At 36.9% G+C, this 24,802-nt stretch overlaps 2 protein-coding genes across 5 annotated transcripts in view; one reads left to right on the top strand and one right to left on the bottom strand.

Moving 5' to 3' along the window:
- Positions 1–560: 560 nt before the first annotated feature.
- Positions 561–16,158, bottom strand: LOC125060507 (fumarate hydratase, mitochondrial-like). Of its 2 annotated transcripts, none has more exons than XM_047665470.1 (11): positions 15,940–16,158; positions 13,228–13,344; positions 11,633–11,714; positions 8,718–8,839; positions 7,552–7,784; positions 6,740–6,945; positions 4,967–5,073; positions 3,003–3,099; positions 2,531–2,692; positions 2,172–2,302; positions 561–1,618 (listed from the first exon to the last, which is right to left on the bottom strand). In XM_047665470.1, the coding sequence occupies exons 1-11, from the start codon at positions 16,051–16,053 to the stop codon at positions 1,487–1,489; spliced, it is 1,503 nt and encodes a 500-aa protein (XP_047521426.1). In that variant the 5' UTR covers positions 16,054–16,158; the 3' UTR covers positions 561–1,486. The 2 variants fall into 2 exon arrangements, with proteins under 2 accessions (XP_047521426.1, XP_047521427.1); XM_047665471.1 differs by lacking the exon at positions 15,940–16,158 and adding an exon at positions 14,195–14,479.
- A 677-nt stretch (positions 16,159–16,835) lies between these two features.
- The window catches only part of LOC125060505 (acyl-CoA:lysophosphatidylglycerol acyltransferase 1), a 264,621-nt gene continuing 256,654 nt past the window's right edge, over positions 16,836–24,802 (top strand). The window contains exons 1-3 of one of the 3 annotated variants that reach the window (XR_007118870.1): positions 16,838–17,186; positions 17,697–17,808; positions 18,327–18,345. Coding sequence is in view for 2 of the 3 variants with exons in the window: in XM_047665468.1 (XP_047521424.1) it covers positions 18,481–24,165 (5,685 nt within the window). In the remaining variant the exon portion in view is untranslated. Of the gene's footprint in view, positions 17,187–17,696; positions 17,809–18,326; positions 18,346–18,425; positions 24,598–24,802 lie in introns of those variants that run through there. The other 2 variants (XM_047665468.1, XM_047665469.1) reach the window with 2 other exon arrangements.

Below are 24,802 nucleotides of genomic sequence, written 5' to 3'. Positions count from 1 at the left end.
ATAAAACATTTACATGTAAATTTTATATACTTAATTTTCACCTAATGATCTAATCATCCGGTTGCCTGGAAGAAATAGTTATAGAATTAAACTCCAAGAGAATTACGTAACTGTTTATTAAAGTTAACATTAAAAATAAATAACAGATTGCAGAAACTGTTTGGCATATTCTATATATATTTTAAGGGTCTGTTTCACAATGTACACAACGGATAAGTTCTACATAAGTTCCAAATTAGCTATTTGTTACTTAATGGTAGGATAAACACTATTGTTGCATTTCACGACTGTCAGATAGCGCTATTCGTCACATAAAGTCAATCATAGGTTATGAGTCCGATGAATGTCAAATAGCACAATTTATCTTCCAAATAATTTATGTGTTGATAGCTATTTGGTACTTTATCCATACATTGTGAAACAGACCCTAAGATACACAAGAAAATAGAAATGGATGTAACAAAAACTTACAAGTCCAAGTTCTTTACTTCATAGCTTCGGGATAAAATTTGAAAATTCATAAAACTTTTCAACTTGTTATAACTAAGTTATCCTTTTCCTTCAATACTGTCGAGATATGCATATTAATTCTCATTTGATCATAGTTTGTATAAATTTTTGAAAGCCAGAATTTAAGCTTTTTAGATTCAGAGACAAAATTTGTTGTGGTTTAAACAGATGTTTTTTCTTTATAAAATGTCTTTCCATTAAATTATGGGATATTCATTAAGAACCTGGGCTGAAAAACTGATAGTATATAGCAGAATTCTCTGGTCACAGTGGTAATCCGAAACAGCTTGACCAACTTTTATGGATTTTTGGAAAGTAAATTAAGTTTTGGCAAATTTTTTAATAACCCTTAATTTTCATGCTTCTACTGTCGTACCCTATTGAGTGGATTTTTTATTTATTTAATTAAATGAGTAATTTTTTTTTATTTTATTTAATCAATTTGATCTTAAATGATGTAAATTAGTAATGTATTTGTTATTTATTAATAGAACTGAGGTTAGTTCTATAATTTGTCTATGACATTTTGCATAGATACTTAAAATCCTTCATTTAAATAGCTTTTAAATGTAGCCTTAATACATTTTGACATTTAATTTAATTAATATTATTTATTTAATCGATGAAATAATGAACATTTGGTCATTATTTGTACTAAAAGGTCAACGTTTGAGACCCACGAAAAAAAATTAAAACAAAAGTACTGTTTGTTGTATAATATAGACCATTAACATCGATATGCTTTCACCGGAATAAAACCAGTCCTGAGAATAGTTTTAAACTTCCAGTAGAAACAGTAATACTGATAGTATTTAATAAATTAGGCAACAACAATATCAATTAGACAGGTTTTATCCGGTTTAAAAAGCATATTGCATATGATATAGTCCTATTTAAGTCTATTATCTGCCTATGCATGCCAATGAAATGCCAAGTTCACACAAAAATTTCAACACAGGTTCATGGGGCTTGGGATCTATTTTGGTCCCAGCATGTCTTCAGGTTTGACCCACTGGTCGAACTGCTCAGCGGTCAAGATTCCTAGTTTAATGGCAGTGTCTTTGAGAGTTCCACCTTCTTTGTGCGCCGTCTTGGCTATAAGGGCCGCCTGGAAAAAATCATTAAAATAATTAATTTCATTACTTTAGGCAATAAGGTAATTTTAAGCACAGCCTGTCCCTGAAGCATAGATTTTTAGGTTTAAATTGAGATTCCTTTAGTTTTTAACCTTACGACCAAGTGTTAATTGCTTTTTAATTTATTTAATACTAAGATTTAGCTTAGAAGCTTTATTAGCCTCTAAATTAAAACATGACGACTCATTGGTCTAGTGGTTAGTACCCCTGACTGCGAATCCATGGGTCCCGGTTTCGATCCCCGGCTGAGACGAAAATCGATGTGATGAGCATTTGGTGTTGTGCTTAGGTCTTGGGTGTTTAAATATGTATTTATATCTATCTATCTATAATAATATGTATGTATATCCGTTGCCTAGTACCCATAACACAAGCTTCACCAGCTTAGCATGGGACTAGGTCAATTGGTGTGAATTGTCTAAAAGAAGACAAGAAGATGTGGGGGCTAGTACAGTGTCTTTTTAACTAAATATCTTTTCATAAAAAATAATTTTGACGTTATTAGAAACAAGAGTGTTTTATTACCTTATCATAACCAATGTGTGGGTTGAGTGCGGTGACCAGCATCAGCGACTCCTTCATGATCTTTTCAATTTGGGCAGTGTTGGCCTTGATGCCCACTGCACAGTTCTTGTTGAAGGCCTGGCATCCATCACCTGGAAGATCGGAGATGAATAAAAATATAAATTAAATTTTCTAAGATAAATTTGTTTCCTGTTTTAACTGTGTTCAAAAAAAGTTGTTCAATTAAACATGTATTTTTTTAACAAATACACAATAGGTCAAAACCATATATAAAAATGCTTTTTTTTTTTTGAGGAACATAGTTTGACTGATTTTTACGGTTAACGTTCCAGAATGATCATATACTTCAATCCACTCACCAATGAGTCGTATAGACCTTAAGACGTTGGCGACCATCATAGGCTTGAAGACGTTCAGTTCGAAGTGGCCATTGCTTCCGCCGATGGTACACGCCATGTGGTTGCCCATCACTTGAGCCGCGATCATCGTCAACGACTCACACTGGGTTGGGTTGACTTTGCCTGTAATTACAATAAGGGCGCGTTAGTTTCATGTAAGTAGAAAATAGAGTTTATTAAATAAAATCTCGCTGTTGGCTTAACGGCCTTTGATAGCTCACAAAACGGCAAGAATAGCTTCTAAAAGGAGAATCAAGAAATAGATTCTTAAAAGGGGAGTCAAGAAATCGATTCTTAAAAGGGGAGTCAAGAAATCGATTCTTAAAAGGGGAGTCAAGAAATCGCCTACATTTCCTTCTGGCATTAAATAGGTTTAGTTACCACAGACAGACAAAAAATTTAACTCATCATGAATATTTTGTTATGTGTGTACCTGGCATAATGGAAGACCCTGGTTCATTTTCTGGCAAAAGCAGTTCAGCGAGACCGCACCTAGGTCCCGAAGCTAGAAGACGGATGTCATTTACAATCTGAAATAATTTTGACGTGATAACGTCTTTAAAATCGTTTTAGTCGGGTGACATGTTCAGAAACTTGTGTCACACCAAAACCTCACGAGGGCGATCGCAGGTATAACGAGAGAGAGACGGACCGATCTCCCGTCTCATCTCACTCTAGCGGCATACAAACGAATGGAGATTTTCTCGTGCGGTTAAGTTTTCGTTGAATGTTTAACAGTGAAACAAAATGTGAAGTGCAAGTGAAGTGTTACAACAATTGCAACAAAAAAAGGTAAATAAAATAAAATAGCCTACTTACTAACAATTAACATTCTTGAATAAACTTGTAAAAGTAATGATAGATGGAAAAAAGACACGTGTAAACAAACGAAATTTAGAGGTTATGTTATGATAAAAAACTTATATCACCAATAAGACGTTATCACGTAAACATCTCGATCGTAAACCTACTTTACAAACAACCAATACAAGTTTTTTTTAATTTAAAGAACTTAGTTTAATAAATACAGTACTTCATCAATGATAAAAATAAAACTTTTTATTTACAATAATGTTACAGTTAATAACTATAATACTAATTCTTAACTCTAGTTTTTAATTCCATGCGTCGGGTTGTCTCTCTCCCTAAACTATGGCGAGGGGGTCGATGGCTGGCCATGCGTCATACTCGTGAACGGGTGCTACTTATGGTGACTGGTCGTCCTTGAATTCGTGTATGCGGTGATATTAGTTATTTCGACTATGTGTTTGCGTATTGTTTCCACGAGAATTTAATTGCGGCAAATGTTTGTTTTTAATTTATTTTATTATAATTAATTACTTAAGATGTCATGTGTGGAACATGGTGTAATGGTTGCAGCTCCTTACAAACGTTGTGTAAAACAAAAAACTTGGCGATTAAAAAAAGAGGGCGGAGAGTTTATTGCCAGTTCTTCTCTTCCTTTCTACGCCTGATTTAACAACTGGCAGTAAATGTATAATTCGTAGCATTGAGCATTTAATATGTATTTCTGTTTGACGTTCATAAGTGTACATAGTGTTTAAATGAATAAATGATTTTGATTAGATTTGAATTATAGGCCTCCTTCAAACCCTTCCAAAGTTCTCTTTCTTGGACATGCCAGGTGGTGCACCAGCTCGGCCATTGACCCACGTGGATGCCAATCTGGGGCTCGTTCTCTCCACCGATAGTTTTTAAGTTCTTGCGTTCGCCCATCTCCATTTTAGTTCACATGCCAATTCAACGGCATGGTCCGTGGTCTTGATAAACACAGTCCAGAGCTTTTTCGTTTTAGAACTTATTATAAGGCTTCGCAAGTGCGTTGCCGGCCTTTTAATTTCCATTTCCAGAGCATCTATTTTTGTCTTCAGAAATTTGAATTTTTTTTTTTAGAGACAATTCACACCAATTGACCTAGTCCCATGCTAAGCTGGTGAAGCTTGTGTTATGGGTATTAGGCAACGGATATACATACATAGATAGATAGACATATAAATACATATTTAAACACCCAAGACCTAAGCACAACACCAAATGCTCATCACATCGATGTTCGTCTCAGCCGGGGATCGAACCCGGGACCCATGGATTCGCAGTCAGGGGTACTAAACACTAGACCAATGAGTCGTCTAAGCGTCTAATATAGCTTAACTATTTATATACATATATATTTTCAGGATCCTTCCGTCTTTAATCACTATATGAGGAAACGGTAATTATTCTTCTCGTGCAACAGTAGTTATTTTACATACAAGTACTGTTAATTTGTCAAAAGGAAGGGAAGCTGCCCACGACACAGGGAATCCTAGTATGCAGTGTAATTTCTTCCTAACTAAATATCCTATTTTATTATGTATAAAAAGTATTTTTATATACCTTCATCAATGACACGGCAATTGTATTCAACGCTCCGTGAACTTCGACCATTGCATCGTGTGACGCCAACGCCTCGAATTTGTTTGGGGCGGACTCGAACGGAATACCTGAAAATTTAATTTATTAAATACACCAGAATGACCCTTATACCTGGATGTAGGTTCGAACCCCGGCTGTGCAGCAATGGACTTTCTATGTACGTTAACACGCTCATATGGTGAAGGATTATATCACAAAGAAACCAAAAAAGTAGACATGTGTTCACTGCTCAATCACCTTGGGGAACATTCAAGTATTACGTCACGCAATTTTTGAAGATTCTTGACCCCCCCAATTACCTAAAGGCCGATTTACATTATCTTAGTGTTTAGGAGAGTGCTTTAGTACAACTTGAAAGGCAAGTTCTTTAGCGTAGCGTTTACTAAAGCAAGTAGCGTTTACATGTTTCAACTAAAGTACTATCCTAAAGCGCTCTCCTAAACACTAATGATAATGTAAATCGGCCATAATAGTAAAACGTTTCGTGACCATCCAGTGACTCTTTTTACCTAAAAGTTACCATTATGTGATGTAAAGTCGAAAGTCGAAAATAATATTAACAATAAAATAATTCGTTAAGCTTAGATTTCCTAGAAAAGCGGTGCCGTTAACTAACGCTGTCTTTACTTTTGAACATAATGCAAAAAAACATCATTTTAGCCAATGTTTATCACCGCTATGATGGCTATCATTTGCATGACAGCACCGCTATTTGACGTTACGGTGACACTCAACGTTCTCTAGAAAACCTACTCGGTAACGGCACCGCTTTTCTAGGAAACCTCATGGCCGATTTACATTATCTTAGTGTTTAGGAGAGTGCTTTAGGATAGTACTTTAGTTGAAACATGTAAACGCTACTTGCTTTAGTAAATGCTACGCTAAAGAACTTGCCTTTCAAGTTGTACTAAAGCACTCTCCTAAACACTAAGATAATGTAAATCGGCCTTTAGCTTAAGTACGGGATGTATGCATCGTAACGTTTTACAAACACCAATACGTTACATAACACTTGAACGCTCCCTTGTCTATTAATAAAATTATCACGAAACAGATACGGCTTCTTTTTATTACATTTGTCTGTTTTACATATTTTGGTATTTTTCAAAACTATTACAAGTAACATATTATAAGTAAATAAATGTTGTCACGATTAAGCCAGAAGTCGCGAGTCCGTTAAATTTTATTTGAAAAAAAAGAGACATTTCTGTTATTTTTGAAGTTATACTTCTTTAGGCGCGTTATGAAAAATTGATGAGAGTGAAATTTTACGATGCGCGCGCACCTGTGACACAAAATTGGGAGTGTGATTATAGCGTGCGCGAGCGAGATGGGAATAAGACAATCTACAAGTAAAAAGAAATAGAATATGCGTGAAGCTAACTTCACGCATATTCTATTTCTTAGCTTAGCAGCTTAACAAGAAATTCTGATGAAGACATTAGAGTCACTTAAAAATAAATATGTAGTATAATGAAATAAAAATGTTTTAAAGATAAATAGTGTTTTATTTGTTTAATGAATAATAATAAATATTTATTTATTTAATTTTTCAAATGTAAACTGAACTTTATTGACTTTATTGACTCCTTTTCCAGTCTTTGATTATTTAATTGTAATTAATTATTTGCATGCAATCAAAAACTATTTTTAATAATGCCAAAGAAGTATAACTTCTTACGCGCGTACATAAGTACACGCATCCTTTTTTTTAAACATCCAATAACAACGCACCTGTAAGATTAGAGATCTCCTTGGCGCACTTCTCAGCGAAGCCAATCCTAGTATTGAGTCCTGTACCCACTGCGGTACCGCCCAACGCCAAGTAGTGCAGGCGCGGTAGTGTCGAGCATACACGCTCAATACCGAACGTCAATTGGGTCACGTACGCACTGAATTCTTGTCCAAGTGTCAGAGGCACTGCATCCATCAAGTGGGTTCTGAAATATTTGGTATTTTATCAACACATTAACAAATGAGGGCAAGGCAATCTTTTCCAGGCTAGTAAGGAGAGAATCTAAAACGTAGTGAGAAATTATAAATATTAAAGTCGATTTTTTTATTTAATGAATCATAAATTACCAATTCTTTAAAAGCAGGCCACACACTCGCGAGCCGTCTGGCATTGAGTGTCCATGGATAGCAGTTTGTCATAAAAACATGTGGCACTCGAGGACTGCGGCGGTAAAGCTATTGCATAGCATTTTTTATCAACTTATGCAGTTATAATAATTTTGTTTTTTTATTTACAGTTTTTTTTTCATTGATATTAATTCAAGTTTTTTCTTTGCTATTAATTCAATCTATCTATCACTCTACCAGACTTAGACTAACACGCCTATATAGTCTGTCTCACTGTAACGCGTACCGGCTGCACCGGCCGCGCTTACGCGAATACGCAGTATGCGTATATTACGTCATCGTGTGTTAGGTTTATTTTCGTTACGGAATTTCTTGATTCGGTCGCCGCGCTCAAAGCCCGCGATAAATTCTATGCAATAGCTTACAAATATCGTTGAACAAGATAGTAAGAAAAATCCATTTACCTGCCAATCTTGATGATCTTATCGAATTCCTTGGCTTTGCCATCGAGGGTGTCTCTCAAAGCCACTAAACCAGGCATCAATCTGTCTCTCAACTCCATAGCCACGGCGATATGCATCGCGGTTGGATAAGTGTCGTTTGAGCTTTGCGATTTGTTCACATGGTCATTCGGATGTACCGGATCCTTGCTTCCCAGTTTTCCTCCTAGGATTTGAATAGCACGGTTGGCGATAACCTGGAAATATTGGAAGGAATTAGACGCAAGAAGGATTAATAAAAACGAATTATACAATACTAGCCGTTTCGCGCCCGCTTCGCTGTGCGAATTAAAATAGGAAAATAACAAAAAATTATTATTATTTTTTCATATTTTTATTATTCTTCTTTTTAACTTCCGGCTAAGAAAATTGAAATATTTCGAAAATCGAGTTTTTAACAGATGTTGACGTTTTGAGGTTCTAGGAAGCCTCTTTTGTTTTTATTAGCGGGAAAAATTTTCATAAAAGTAAAACAGAAATAAAAAAATGAAGGAACGTTGGAATTAAAAAAATAAATAGCCATAAACCATCTAGGAAATTCGCATCGAATAGTGGTAGTTTCATGTCGATACGATCAGTGGTTTAAGCGTGAAAGAGCCTCAAACGAACACCATTTTCATTTTATATATATAGATTATTGAATGTCGACGTATTCGTGGAACGGAGTAATTGTGACCAATTTGTGTTCAACACTTTCAATAAATAAAATTAATGGCAATCTTTAATACTTTTTCGTCTCTTTCTGTCAAATTGTGATAACAGTGTGATAAAAAGAGACAGCAGATCACCCTTTTTAAATGAGGGTATTATCATAACTGATTTTGAAGTTATGAGAATAAATAATTGGCTTTTAAATCTGCTAACTTAATACATATGTAACAATATCGTAATGCTGTGTAATATTTGTTTCGCGGGAACAAAACCTCTAGAGATGTACGCCATTTGTTTTACACATTGAACATTAAAAAATTTATAAATTAAAAAAGGTGGTTTCGATGTGGACTATAAATTATATAGAAGTATTATTTTGAATTTTCTAATATCTGTGTAAAAAAACGAAAATGTATTGTGTGTTAAGTATTCTATAGTCTATGCGGTGTTTGTCCAGTATAGGACAATACGGTACCAACCTCATTGGTGTTCATGTTACTCTGAGTCCCAGAGCCAGTTTGCCAGATAACAAGCGGAAAGTGTCCTTCACGGTATAACTTGCCAGAGATTACGTCATCACACGCCTGCATTATTGCATCAGCTGGAACACAGATAATAAATTCACTTTAATATCAAAATTCGCTGCCTCCTGCCGTATGTAGAGGTCTGGGGGTACAATTTGCAGGGCTATCTCTATCGAGATAATGGCGTAACAATAGGGTGGCAGGGCTGGCAAAATGCCACGGACCCCCGACCCAAAAGGGATGCCCAAGAGATATTATGTTCTATGGATGAATGTGAAGTCTCCAATACGCATTGGGCTTGCGTGGGGACTACAGACCATTCCCTCTCGCCTAAGAGAGGAGGACTATGGCCATTAGTTGGACATACACAACGTGTAATTGAGTACGCTGAAACTCTCGAAATTGATTAACATTAAACTGAGTAGGGACGATTTTACTGAGGGCCCCATCAAAAGAATTAGAACGAAAGATGATTTGCCACGGGCCCCATATGCTATAGTTACGCCAGTGCCTTAGGAGTTCCGATCTCAGCCACCAAACTAGGGCTTCATAAGTTAGCATTGGCTTAATTACGGCACTGTATAGCTCTTTTACGCACAACGTACCTGATGAACATCTATCGGTCGCTTTCTATACTCGACCTATACAAAATTATTTCCTACCCATATTTTAGCAAATTTAGATTGTTAAATGTCAAAATTCGATATGTATTTTATGAGAAATGTAATGAAAGATCTCTAGTAGTAAAAATTGGATTGGGATTGAGTTTAGAAAGCGGCCGTAAGTGAGTCCACCAACCATAGGGGCGCAGCTAATACTTGGGTTATATGTGTCACCGTAAAATTGTAAAAACCGTTAGATTGTAATCTATCTCGCGAGATTGTAAACTGTCGAAAGATTGTGAACCTCAACGAACTGCTTACAAATTAACGTATTATTATTCGGTAGTTATATAAAATTGTTGGGAACTAAAATTAATCTGTAATTGACCAAAGAAGTTTGAATGATAACTAAGTTAGTGTAGTACAATCTACCGAATAATAATACGTTAAATTGTAAGCTGTACGCTGAGGTTCACAATCTTTCGACAGTTTATAATCTCGCGAGATAGATTACAATCTAACGGTGTTTACAATTTTACGTTAACATATGCTACAGATGCTCTAGAATACATCGACGGTTGGCAAGCAAATCAATAATTTTCTTATCTCTACGCCAGTTACAAGATTAATAATGATAGTAGATTAATGTAGTTTTTTTTTATATTTAGGTAAAATATATGTTAATTTGTGGTGACTGGTCGGACTTGAATTCGTATATGCGGTGATGTTAGTTATTTCGACTATGTATTTGCGAGACTATGAGAATGTAAGTGTGTGCTCCTATTTCACCATGCCTCCTGCTGATAGAGGACAAATCTTTGTTTTTAATTACTTAAGATGTCATGTGGAATATGTGTAATGGTTGCAGCTCCTTACAAACATTGTGTAAAACAAATCTTGGCGATTAAAAAGAGTGGCGGAGAGTTTATTGCGAGATCTTCTCTTCCGTTCTGCGCCCCTGATTTGAAAACTGGCAGTAAATGTAAAATTAGAAGCATTTCATATATATTTATCTTTTGACGTTCAAAAATGTACATTTTGTTACCTATATCAATAAATGATTTTTGGTTTTTTTCTTAAATTTTGAAGTATGCGTGGCTAGTTATAGTAGACGACACAAAGCCAATATGACTAAACCGTGATGAGAATCTTACCCTATTTATAATCTAAAAAAATGTTTGTAATAAGCGACACCTTTCGAGTTCGACAATAAATTTATCGATATTATCATAGAGACTTCTTTCGTTTTAGTATTTATTAGATGGATTTAAATTGACGCGTTAAGATGATTCAATGAATAGAGAAACAGAAAATACACGGTTCTCCATTAAATTGGAAATTATATCACTCTATACTGATATGAAATCATATCGTTCTGGACATTGCTAACCGCATAATTGTCAACATTGATAAGTTCAAAGTCGATTTAAGGTCAGATAAAAATTGTATATTAATTAATTAAAGAAAATATACTGTAGGCTCTCGATTACATTGTTTCATCATTCATTTGTTTATATTTTCTGATTACGACGTTTGTGTTAGAAATCTTTGTTACATACAAAAGTCTATTATGTGGAATTAATCTATATATAGGGATGCCTACAAATTCAAATTTAATGACGTGGAATAAGTGATACCTGTATCTTATGATCCATAAAAAACATTTTTTTTTTATACTAATATTATAAAGAGGGAACATTTGTGTTTTTGTATGTATTTAGTAATGTTTTCACACAAAAACCAATGCACCGATTTCAAAAATTATTTCACCATTAGAAATAAACTAGAAAGAAAACATATTTATTGACTGACATAGGCTATCAAGGTCAAATGTATAGGGTCTAGGGGTATAGGGAAGTAAATCTATTATCTAATATTATATAACATTTTGAATATTTGTTTTTATTTTTAACAAATAATAATAACTAAGCAAAAAATTCCTGAACTGATTAAAAAATATTCAATACCTGTAGAGAATTTTTAAATTTACTAATGCCGGACATTCTACGTAAATTATGTTAGGAATTTAAAAATTAGATATAATATAATCGTTGTAAAGTAAAATCTGTATATTGATTAGATTATGAATGTAAGGTTGTGTCTAATAATCTGAAAGGAAGTAATTAAAAACTAAGTAAAATAAAACTTTTATGATAACAAAAGCATATTTATAGTCCGACTTAATAGACTTTCCACTACCGCGAGATCAGTATCTACGCGAGTGAGTATTGCTAGTAATTACATAAAACAGCATTTCGCTATTCTTACCAAGCTTTTTGTCCAATCCATATTCAACATTGACTTTAGCGGCCGCCTTTTTCAAAATTCCCATCGCGATAATAACTGGATACTGTAAAACATTTAGGAGAAATAAGAATTGTTGTATAGAAAATGATTCCTCGAAACCTAGGTTAGTAGCAGATATTTCTGCGACTTCAATAATTTAAAAGATAATTAGTCTATTGTGTAATAATTATATTTATCAGATATTTCATTAAACAACAATAACCGAAATAGATTTTGTTAATTTTATAAGAATCCTAATTTCTACAACTATAATTAAATTAGGTTTCTAATTTCAAGTTCAAGAGAGGTCACAGTTAAAATTAGGTTATAACATATACTACATAATTCCAATATTTTATACAAGGTTGCTTTATCTCTATATATATAAAATTCTCGTGTCACAATGTTCGGGAGCGCACTCCTCCGAAACGGCTCGACCGATTCTTATAAATTTTTTTATGCATGTTCAGCAAGTCTGAGAATCGGCTACTATCTATCTTTTAAACCCTTAAATGATAAGGAGTGTCCACCCCAAAAAAATAAAAATAATTTTTAGATAATATTTTTTCGATTTTATTTTTTTATGAGACAACATACAACCCTTAATTTTCACACCTCTACGATCAACCCCTATTTTTTTATTATAGCAGATATTTATTTTAATTGAACTAAAACAATGTTTCTTAGGGTGCGTACAGACTTTATAACATAACATGTTATACAACATTGCTATACAACATGTTTCAGATAATGTGGACAGTGAATGTTATAAAACATGTTATAATAACATGTTATTGATATGTATGCTAGGACGAACCCAGCATCTACGTTTTTTTGTTTTTCTTTTGTTATTTAAAATAACAACAGTCGCTGCCGCAGCCAGCAAAACGTCCTCTCGTGTCGACATTGATAGCACTGGAGAACGACAAACGACAATGGTTATATAACATTGTTATATTGCATTGTTATTCTAATGTACTGTACACATTAGAATAACAATGTTATTGTTTTATGAATAATATTGTTTTATGTTATTATGTTAAATAACAAGGTTACATAATATGGACGTGTTATAAAACACAAGTTATATAATATGTTACATAATCTGTACGCACCCTTAGAAATAATATACATGGCAACACAACGTTTGCCGGGTCAGCTAGTAATTCTATAAATATATGACATTACACATGTAATGGTTGCAGTTCTCAATTTCCTTGTTGTAAACTTAGCGATTAAAAAGAGTAACGGAGACTTCCTTGCCAGTTCTTCTAACACTCTACGTCTTTGATTTGAGAACTGAGGTTTTTATAGAACAGGGTACAAACGGACAGGAGGCACACCTGATGTTAAGTGATGCCGCCCATGGACTCAATGCCAGAGGGCTCGTGAGTGCGTTGCCAACCTTTTTCTGGTGCCACATAGTGTTGGTGTGAGATAAAAACTGTCTTAAACAACGCTCAGTTGTGGAACGACGGAATTTCGTATTCTGTCTCGTCCGACGACGAACAACTTCTGAGCATTCTCTATGGTAATAAATAGATTTTGATTGGAATACATAATCTGTAAATACATACAGGCATACGCTCTTCAATACCGCCAATGGGGAAGTTCATAATAGATCGCACGGTCTGTGCGCCGTACAACTTGTCGTCAGGAACATCCAGTTCCCCCATCGTATCCTTTTCTTTCCTCTGTAAACACAATGTACACACAACTAAATAAAAATTATATAATATATAAATTTATAAATTACAATAAGCATTTGGGCTGCTATATTAACCGTTTAGGTTTTATCCCTTAAATATCTGTATCTGTTCTGGGATCATTTCAAATACTTTGATCAACCACCTGTGCCTGAAACACACCGACATTTTGGGTCTAATGTCGGTTTCCTCACGATATTTTCCTTCACTACGAGTGAAGCACATAGACCGAGTCCATTAGTGCCCCAGTGATTAGAGTCGCACGTTGAAACCACTAGGGCCACTGCTCTTAAAGTATAGCTCTCTCTCTCTCATAGTTCTCTCTTCAGATCAATCAAATCAAATCAATGTTCTTTATTAATACGAATTGTTTCCATTTTTATGAACTAACACAGTAGGTCCTTTCTTAACAGATACATATACCTAATGAAACAAATATACTAAGAATTCTAATGATTTGATACAGCACGGTGTAAATTAAGATTGTGTAACGCGAGATATTCATAAAACATACCCAGTAATTACATAGCGACTGGGCATATAGGCGTATATAATATATAGAAGTTTCAAACAATATTTTCAACGTAACGTCCAGTCATTAAGGTTACCAATAAAAGCAAGTTTCGATTTCTACTTTGATTGTAATAATAGAAAGTTAGTACGTTACATTCAATTCACTTGTGACACGAATTTAAGGTATCAGAATGATCAGAATAACAAGTTATAACGTTGATAACAGTATAACAAGATTTTTAACAAAAAGCTTATGCGATAGTCAAACACCACAAAACTTCGATCAAGCACAAAGGTATTTCTGATTAATGCAAATTATTCTTACCATTCTCACAGCTTTGTTTCCGGAGCTCATACATTGCGAACAAGCCATTTTAATTAATATTACAAAATACAAAAGCCCAAATATACAGTTTCAATTGACAGATGACACTTTTCAGTCAGACAAATTCTCAGACATAGAGTTCAAATTTGGAACGCGAAATAAACGTTCGTCGCGACACGCAAAACTTGTTTAGCGATTGGTACCCTCGACAAACAGGTTCGTGACGAAATAGCATATATTGCCTCTAGATTTAATGATATGAAACTGCGCGTGCGGCGGGCCGCAGCAATCGACTGAATCGGATTTTCTGTACCTACGGCGTGTGAACACCGTTATCTTTGTGTTTGGTTAGGGTCGCCGCAATGTATAATTGTTACCAACTTAAGATTGTTGTTTTCGATATTTTAATAAAATAAAAAATAAAATAAAATATGTTTATTATGGAACATAAGATCATAAGATACATGTATCACTTATTCCACGTCATTAAATTTGAAGGCATCCCTACTCATCGGCAAAGAAGACAGAGGGTGTAGGCCGAGAGAAAAAGCCGGCGTAAATATTAAATGGAATGGGCAAAAATGTCTTCGATTTATTGAAAGAAATATAAAATAAATTTAATTATATAGTATATTATAAATTAATAAGTATATGCTGTTTGTGCCAGTGTAAAAATAACTTATTTTTCCATTTCAATTTTATAATATAATTTTAGTCTATGTGAAGGAAATGTTTTATTTAATAAACTGATAAATAACATTAATCATTTGATTTGATGATAGAAATAAATATTTGTTGATAATTTGTGCTTTCTAATCATGTTACTGACCTTATAGTCGCCATGTTTTAATAACAAGCATGTTTTAAGGTAACATTATATATAAGGAATAGAAAACCCATCACATCAAATTCCTGCTTTAAAAAAAAATCATTTTCTGGACAGAGCACATAAATAGAAAAAAAAATACATTTATTAAACCTAAAAGTTTCATGTTTTTGTTAGAACTTTAATGTTAGAATAACTATTTATAACCTTATTATAATATTGTATGTTAACTAGACCTATGTTCATGACATAAGGTGTCATCAAATCTAAATGTATTTATCATTAAACTTGAATAAGTCATACATATAAGTAATTTGCCTTATAAGTAATCAGTGCGGTTGAAATCTTCACTAGATAGTCTTTGGTTAATTAAATGAGATAATTAATTACATAAATCAAATCAATAACAATATAATGTTAATCTAAGATTGCATGCATTTCTTAGATCATTTTGATTTTTATAGACGATTAGGTGATTAGACAATATGCCATACAAGTGTTAACTATGCACAAAGGGATTTCAAATGAACACTACTTTAGGATTAAGAGTCCACACTTTTACTAGTAATTTCTTATTTATTTAATTAGAACATTTAGGTGTTTTCATGGTATATAACAGTATGAATTAATATTACAGCTGAATGTATTTGTTATACAACATCTGAGATGTAACAAACAAAAAAATATTCTTTGAAAGCTTTTATGAGATTCATAAGCTAAATTGTAATAAAGATGATGCCTTTTGATGTTGTATTATTTTTAGTTACTTCACTCTTAACAGGCAGATGCAAAGGGTATTTCCACATAAGTTATATCGTTCTTTCAGACTAGTTTTGAGAAGTAGTAGTAGTAGTAGTTTTAAGAAGTGCTCAAGGATATTGAAAGCACATCTGAATGAAAAGTCTGTTATGCAACTTACCGCTGTAACATTTGTAGTTGAAAAATCTCGTTTTTCCATCAAACGAACGACGCATCGTAAATTTTTTGAAGAGTTTGCAACGACAGCTGATAGTTTAAACAATGATGAAGCCATGATATCAATTATTTAATCACAATATGAGTAATAAAAAGCGGCCGCCTGAGCGGACAATTCAAAAAGCCGTTCTTCAAAATATGTCAATTGCCATTTGCCAATCTGCACTCGTCGTCACTTCCTATTTCGTTTTTCGTAGTAGACATCCAGTGTTTATTTTCTAATTGGGTTGTTGCTGACGTTTGTCACTATGACAGTCGACGGCTATCAGCCATCAATTTCACAGATCAGTATAGAGTACAGACATTTGACCGCAATAATTCTTTGGCATCGAAAAAAAAGCCCGAAATATAATGCTATTATAAAAAATATGAAATGTATAAACAGTTTTAGTAACGATCAGAGTGCTGGAATTATTATTTTTTTATTATTTGTATCATATGAGCAATATGTTTACCAATTTAAATTAATTTAAAAGCTCAGAAGGGATTACCATTTACGGATTGAGACATCAAGAAATTCTTTGATATAAATTGAATATATTGTCACAAATAAAATATACAAGGTAAGATGTAAACTAACGAATAACGAGCAACAATATCTGAATTCAGGCAATCTAACCTCTGAGTGTAATATAGTCTATGACTGATATAGCAATACATTTGAGTATCTTTATACAAAGGAATAATAAAATACTTAATTTTTTGTGACCTTTTATGAAAATATAAACATAAATATTAATTTTCACATACCTACAAATGTTAGTCTGATAAAATAATGAAAAATTGAACGCATCATAGTTTGATTTCTCCTAGCGGCGTATTCTTGAACTAAAATCAGAATCGGGTATTGTCGGGTAATGTCGTCTTTAGTCACGCCTAGACTCGTTCGAAAAACGAAACCGACGTCATTCCATTGCGATGTACCAAGACTGATGCTCACGTCGTGGATTTTTCGTGTAATGGCCAGTTTTACTCAACAAACCGGATTTGTACCTCGATAAAAGTTATTTTATAGAAATGAAATGTTGTGATTTTAACTGTTAGTGTACGTTATAAGTGGTTTCGTGGTATACAATAGAACAAGTGAAATTGTACAAATAAGTGAAGTGGTGCAATAGTGCAAAGATATTCTACAACATATCTTAGGATTTTATAAGGATTGCATTCGGCCATCAGTAAACTTTACTCAAGGTAGGTTTAGGGTTACAACTTTTATCAAATAACTAGGGAATGCGTGGCGTTTATTGGAATGGCTTCCGTTTATCGACTCGCGTGCGCCGTAATGGCTGACTTTCTTTCCTCAATTCCTGTAGCTCTGGCAAAAATTAACAAATTACTCGATACCACAATAAGATCTTTAGTAAAACATATCGTATCCATAGATTTTACGTTACTTTCGGTGTGTAGGTTGGTGGATTTCATTAGGGTTGAGTGGGTGGTAGTTCATGGCAGGGAATGTAATAAACATCAACGGCTAACCGTGCCGTATTGTAGTGGTGCGTTCAAGTTATCGAATAACTCTTAAATTTAGTGTATTTTTCATTCGTAATTTGGAACTGTGTTAGTAATATAATTGATTAAACATACATTCATACATCGAAAAATATTTAGGTTGGAATGTTTAGTTTCTTAGTATAAAGTAAATTACATCATTTGGTTTCATGAGCCTCAAAGGGCCTTAACCTGTCTTATTTGTTACAGGTTTAGTGGACTAAACACGGAGTCCACATTATGACAGAGCACTGTACATGAATTTGACTTATAAAGATATCAATTTGAAGCTCGTCCGTTCTTTTTCAATCATGGCAATTCTGTAAGTATTAAATCGATGTTGTCAATGTTTTTAGTTAGTTAAAAAGTTTAATTTGACTTTTGTTTATCATTACGCTACCACGTTCGCTCCCTCGTATGAACAGCATGCCAACTTATATGATTTTTTATTACTCCCCTTTATGATGCTGAGGCTTTCGTCGGCGTTGATGATCAGTTGACTGACCGTGTCGGGGCTCTCAGTGCCCGTTTATTCCTAGTACTAACCTATTTTTGTTTGCGGCAATTGAAAAACATCCGTCGAGCAGGTTACGCATCGTGTAGGTACATTATCTGTGCATTATTTCAATTTTTTTACTAAATTGTTATCTTAGATGGTTTTTGCTTAGGTTTCTTTGGTGTGGCAGTAAAATAGGTTGGTATCATGGTAAAAACGGGTACTGGAACACCTCGGTTTCAGCGCGCGTAATCTTATCGCACTGGACCTCTCCGAGCCGATATATTCAAAAAGCGGGTTTCACTTATTTTAACTTGAGATAATGGAGCTAGGATTGTCGGAAGTCGTAGTCGGTAGAATCAGAGTACTGGACGGAGCGGTGCGGTGCGATGGGGTCGCAGCGGCGACGGCGGCTAGTGGCTGAGCGGTGTATCGCGTTCCAGATGGGCGGGTGGGTGCCTACGCGGGAGACGGCGGTAGACCACATGCGATCGCGCGATGTGGCGCGTGCTGCTCGCCCTCGGGGCGGCGTGCATCTCCGCGCGCGCCTCGCAGGACGTGGTGCGCATCTTCACCGACAAAAACGATCCTTCGACGCAGTTCAACCACCTCGTCGTTGACCGCAACACGGGCAGAGTCTACGTAGGCGCCGTCAATCGACTATTCCAATTGTCCCCCGATCTTGAAGTCGCCCAGAGAATCGACACCGGACCGGTCAACGATTCCTCCCAGTGTACTTTCGATTGCCCACCTAATTTCGTGAAGTCGACGGACAATGTGAATAAAGCTCTCGTAATAGATTATGCGACCAGTCGCTTAATAACTTGCGGTTCGGTGCTGCAAGGACTTTGTTCTGTTCGTAATTTAAACAATATTTCGCATGATGTAAGGGAAGTGCGTGAACCGGTCGTAGCGAACAATGCGAGTGCTTCCACCGTAGCGTTTATTGCGCCTGGGCCTCCGAACCCACCTATAACGCAGGTCATGTACATTGGAGTTACGTTTACTGGTAATTCACCATATCGAGCGGAAGTGCCCACCGTTTGTAGCCGTTCTTTAGAAGATGATAGACTTTTTATGATTGCTCGTACAGCTGTAACTACTGGAACGCGAATGTTTGTCAATTCTCTTTCTCGTGAACGTTATCCTATAAACTATGTGTATGGATTTAGCTCCGAAGGATTCAGTTACTTTTTAAGTACTCAGCTGAGGGGTGTTGGCTCTGATACATACTACAGTAAACTGGTGCGGGTTTGTCACGATGATGAGAATTATTATTCGTATACTGAAATTCCCATGTCCTGTATGGGCGAAGGAGGCGGAAATTTCGGATACAATCTGGTTCAAGCTGCATTCGTTGGAAAAGCAGGATCTGTGGTGGCTGGCGAATTGGGAATTACCGCGCAGCATGATGTATTGTTTGCTGCATTCAGTCAAAGTGAATCAATTAACACGAATGTACCCTCGAATCTATCAGCTTTATGTGTGTATTCTTTAAAAGCAATTCGACGTAAATTTATGCAAAACATAAAAACATGTTTCAGTGGAAACGGTTCTAGAGGCTTAGACTTTATTTCTCCGTCACACTCATGTATTGGAACTAAATTGCAATCTATTAGTGAAGATTTCTGCGGACTGGATGTAAATACACCGCTGGGCGGCGAACAACCGGTGGAAGCAGTACCAGTAGCTGTGTTTAAGAAGCGAATAACGGCAGTGGCAGCGACAGCAACAGGCGATTACACCGTTGTCTTCGCCGGAACTGCTGAAGGTCACCTTAAGAAAATCGTCGTTGAGAGTGCCACATCAGCTTTTGAATATGGTGACATAGTTGTTGACGAAGGTTCGCCAGTGAATAAGGATTTATTTTTTGATACTCAATTAATGCATCTATATGTGATGACGGAACGAAAAGTATCTAAAGTAAAGGTTCAAGAATGTAGCGTGTACAAATCGTGTTTGACATGCCTTGGAGCAAAAGATCCATATTGTGGTTGGTGTTCCCTCGAAAACAAGTGCAGTCTACGCTCCGATTGTCAGGAAGCCGCGGAAGATCCTTTGTATTGGATTTCTTACCGCAGCGGACGTTGTACTACTATTACACAAGTAACACCAAACCAATTACAACGAACAACTGCAAGAACTCTAGACTTAGTTATCGAAAACCTACCGACTCTTAATGGACAATTTTTGTGTGCGTTTACAGCTTTAGATCGAACATTAATAACAAATGCTACTCGGAAGCCCTATGGGGTTAATTGTACGACGCCACGAACCGATACCTTACCACCAATACCCGCTGGGCAACACCACTTTACAGCAAAATTATCCGTGCGCACGACACAGGGACCTGATTTTGTAGCTTCTAATTTTACCTTTTTTGATTGTAACACGTACAGCTCGTGCACGCAGTGCGTCAGTTCCTCGTTTCCTTGTGATTGGTGTGTGGACGGCCATCGATGTACACACGATACAGCTGAAAATTGTAGAAATGATATCCTCGTCACAGGCGTGAGCAGGATAGGTCCTAGTTATCGTTCAGGACCTGGCTTCTGTCCTACGATTAATTCTACCTCTGATGGTACAAATGAAATTTTAGTTCCTTCTGGTGTTAAAAAAGCCATTAAAGTAAAAGTTCATATTATAGGTCAATTTATTGTCCAAACTAGGTTTGTTTGCCAGTTTAATATCGAGGGTCGGGTTACTCATGTTAATGCTCAACTCCTAGCTGATACTATTTATTGCGAGGCCGTTGAATTTACATATACTTCTCGTGCTCCTAACATAACTGCGTCGTTTGCGGTCATATGGGGTGGCTCTAAGCCTTTAGACAACCCGGATAATACGCATATACTCATCTATAGGTGTAATGATATGGCTGATAACTGCGGGATATGTTTAGCTTTACCTGAAAAGTTTGGTTGTGGATGGTGTCAGGGATCCGATAAGTGTGAAGTTCAAGAACAATGCGGGGCTCCGAGCGTATGGCTCAATCGAACACAAACATGTCCAAATCCCGAAATTATAGAATTTAAACCACAGCTCGGACCTTGGGATGGCGGAACCAATATTACTATTGAAGGAATAAATTTAGGTCGTAATATATCCGATATATACAATGGCGTTACGATAGCTGGTATTAAATGTCAGCCGATTATTGAGTTATACGTTAAAACTAGGCGGATTGTTTGCACAGTTGACGGTCCTGGCGAAGAGGTTCCTAGAGACGGACCAGTAGTTGTTCGCGTGGCAGATTATCGCGGTGAATCAAAACATCACTACGCTTTTGTCAATCCTAAAATAAACTCTATTCAACCGAAATATGGTCCACAATCGGGGGGCACGAAATTGCGCATTACAGGCGAGTACCTAAACGCGGGAAGTAACATTCAAGCGTTTATTGACGAGCTACCATGCGTTATTTTATCAGTATCACATGAGGAAGCTTACTGTAGAACAAGTCATTCATATCAGCTTAAAATGGGTACATTGCGGATGCGCTTCGATAATGGTATGCGTACTTTGGAACGGGAAAAATTTGAGTATATAGAGGATCCTGTTGTTGTTTCTGTCGAATCTGGACCACTATTAGCATCGCAACGTAAGCAGCCAAAAGGTATTCCATCCGGAGGAATAAATATTAAAGTTATGGGTCGAAATTTCCATTCTATTCAGATTCCACAAATATACGTCTATCACGACAACCGTCCCTATACAGCCCCTTGCCATAGAGTCGACTTTCAAACGCATCTCATATGTGAATCGCCCGGTATTGAAAGCGCAGGTCTTAATTTAGATCCCGATAGGCCGTTAGAGTTAGAGTACGGGTTTAATATGGACGATGTTCAAAGCGTTTTGAATCTAACAACTAAAACAGGAGATGCCTTTCTCCTTTATCCGGACCCGATATACGAAAAATTTGATGAAGATGTAAAGTATTATAAATCTGAATATCTTACTATAAACGGTCAGAATTTAGATAGGGCGTGTACCGAGAGCGATGTTGAAGTACACGTTGGGGAAAGTGTGTGTAATGTGACGTCTCTTGCGAGACATCAACTGACGTGTCGGCCCCCGTCCCGCGACGAGCTGCCTGACGGGGTGGAGAAGCCCGAGGTGATCGTAAAAGTCGGCCGGGCTCTTACCTATAAAATTGGTAAATTATCGTATTCTTCTCAAGCTGGCGTTCCGGCAGCTATAGGTAAACCAGTATTATTCGGTGTTGTAGCAATTATTATAATACTCACTTTTGTATTTGTCGTGTTTCTAGTTATGTATAGGCGTAAATCAACTGAAAATATTAGAGTTTTAAAGAATATGCAAGAGCAAATGGATATATTAGAGTTAAGGGTAGCTGCGGAGTGCAAGGAGGCTTTCGCGGAGTTACAGACTGAAATGACTGACTTGACGGGAGATATAACTGGCGGTATACCTTTCCTCGATTATCGTACGTACGCAATGAAAATATTGTTCCCTAATATAGACGATCACGCTGTTCTCCAATGGGAGCGCCCAGAGCTTATGAGGAAAGAGAAAGGTCTCCGAATGTTTGGGCAACTTATTTTACATAAAACATTCCTTTTATTATTTATTCGTACTTTAGAGAGTAATAGATATTTTTCAATGCGCGACCGTGTCAATGTAGCTTCACTTATAATGGTTACTTTACAAAGTAAAATGGAGTATTGTACGGACGTTTTAAAGACCCTATTGGCCGAGCTTATTGAAAAGTGCATGGAGAGCAAAAGTCATCCTAAGTTATTATTGAGAAGAACTGAGAGCGTGGCCGAGAAAATGCTTAGCGCTTGGTTCACATTTCTTTTATATAAATTCCTTCGCGAATGCGCCGGCGAACCACTTTATCTTTTGTTCAGATCTATGAAAGGTCAAGTAGACAAAGGGCCCGTAGATGTTATAACCTCTGAGGCACGATATTCACTAAGCGAAGAGAAACTAATTAGGCAGTCGATCGATTTCAAACCGATGACCGTTAGCGTGTCCATTTCACAACAGACGCTGTTCGTTAGCGGTTTAGAAGCTCCCATGGAAAACGTGCAAGTTAAAGTTCTCGACTGTGATACGATTAGCCAAGTAAAGGAGAAGTGTTTAGATGCAATTTATCGCGCTACACCGTATTCGCAAAGGCCGAGTCGTGACGAGTTAGATTTGGAGTGGCGCACGGGCGCTAGCGGCCGCTTAATTTTGTACGACGAAGACAGCACCACTAAATGTGAAGGTGAATGGCGCAAGCTGAATACCCTCAACCATTACCGCGTACCGGACGGCGCTTGTCTTAGTCTAGTCGCTAAACAGAGCTCCGTTTATAATTTGTCTAATATGGAAAAGAACGACAAATCGCATACTTACGAAACGCTTAACAGGGGTAAATACGGTTCGGCTAGCCCCCCAGCCAGTCCGCTTAAATTGGAGCACGGCTTTAAATACTGGCATCTCGTGAGACACCACGACGGTGATGCGCATAAAGAGGGAGAGCGGGGTAATAAAATGGTATCGGAAATATATCTTACGCGTCTGCTAGCCACCAAGGGTACGCTGCAAAAGTTTGTCGATGATTTATTTGAAACTATATTTAGTACTGCGCATCGGGGCTCCGCTTTGCCGCTCGCTATAAAGTATATGTTCGATTTCCTCGATGATCAAGCACTTCAGCATGCGATATCCGACCCTGAAGTTGTTCATACTTGGAAAAGCAATTCGTTACCTCTCCGTTTCTGGGTTAATCTAATTAAAAATCCCAATTTCGTTTTCGATGTGCACAAATCGAATACTGTCGACTCTTGCTTATCCGTGATAGGGCAGACTTTTATGGACTCTTGTTCCACTTCCGATCATATTTTAGGCAAAGATTCCCCTTCATCTAAGCTTCTTTACGCAAAAGACATTCCGGTGTACAAGGAATGGGTAGAGCGGTATTATGCCGATATAAAGCTGATGCCTGCGATCTCCGACCAGGATATGAACGCAATGCTGGCGGAGGAGTCGCGGCTGCACACGAAGGAGTTTAACACGAACTGTGCACTGAACGAGCTGTACGCGTACGCGGTTAAGTACAACGAGCAGCTTATGGTAACTCTCGAGGAAGACGAGTTTTCGCAAAAGCAGCGGCTCGCATACCGCCTCGAGCAGGTGCACGGCCTCATGGCGCACGACTATAACGTCTGAGCGACAGGCCCGGCCCACCGCCCTGTATATAACTGCCCTCGCACATATCTATTGCTGGCAAATATTGTATATATTAGATAGTGTACAGTCTTTAATATTGTAATTTTTGTATAATTTCAGCGGTCCGATGTCGTTTTTTAATTTTATATAATGAACTTTGTATTAATTTTACACGACGAATCCGACCGGCCGCGGTCGTGCCACAGTATGCATCGTAAACTATAAAATTGTGTATGTATGTCTATGTGTGCTCGCGTACGAGTTAATGTTACGTCGTTCGGTGTAAAATGTGTGTTGCAATCATGTAAAGCTCGCCGGCGAGCGGTGTGCTCGCTGTCGGGTTAATTTTTAAATTTATACTCGCAGTCTACTTAATGAAATAACCGACAGTGAACCGGTGAACGATTCCATTAATAAATATCGTCGAATGTATTGTTGTGTTTGATTTCGCGCAGCGCCATTGTCCGCGTCCGACGAAAGCCCCCGCGCTTCGGCAGCTGTACGCAGGGAGAACGCGGTTGCGTTGCCGCCTCGCCGCTAGGCCCCGTTTTTTGTGGTCCCCACGGGCCCCCGTCAGTCGCTCATATGTACGTAGTCCCTCATGGGGCGTTGCGAGGCGGCAAGGATGAACCGACGT

Source organism: Pieris napi, chromosome 21 (genome assembly GCF_905475465.1).
Source record: "Pieris napi chromosome 21, ilPieNapi1.2, whole genome shotgun sequence".
NCBI lineage: Eukaryota > Metazoa > Arthropoda > Insecta > Lepidoptera > Pieridae > Pieris > Pieris napi.
This window is presented reverse-complemented; position numbering and strand designations above follow the sequence as displayed.

Bases quoted from the DNA above. Each gene is read 5' to 3' on its own strand.
- LOC125060507 (XM_047665470.1), bottom strand. From the start codon at position 16,053: ATGGCTTCATCATTGTTTAAACTATCAGCTGTCGTTGCAAACTCTTCA. The intron at 8,840-11,632 runs GTAAGAATAGCG...TCTGTGTTCCAG, and splicing joins TGGATTGGACAAAAAGCTTG to CTGATGCAATAATGCAGGCG. The intron at 5,074-6,739 runs GTGCGTTGTTAT...TTAAATTTTCAG, and splicing joins GGAGATCTCTAATCTTACAG to GTATTCCGTTCGAGTCCGCC.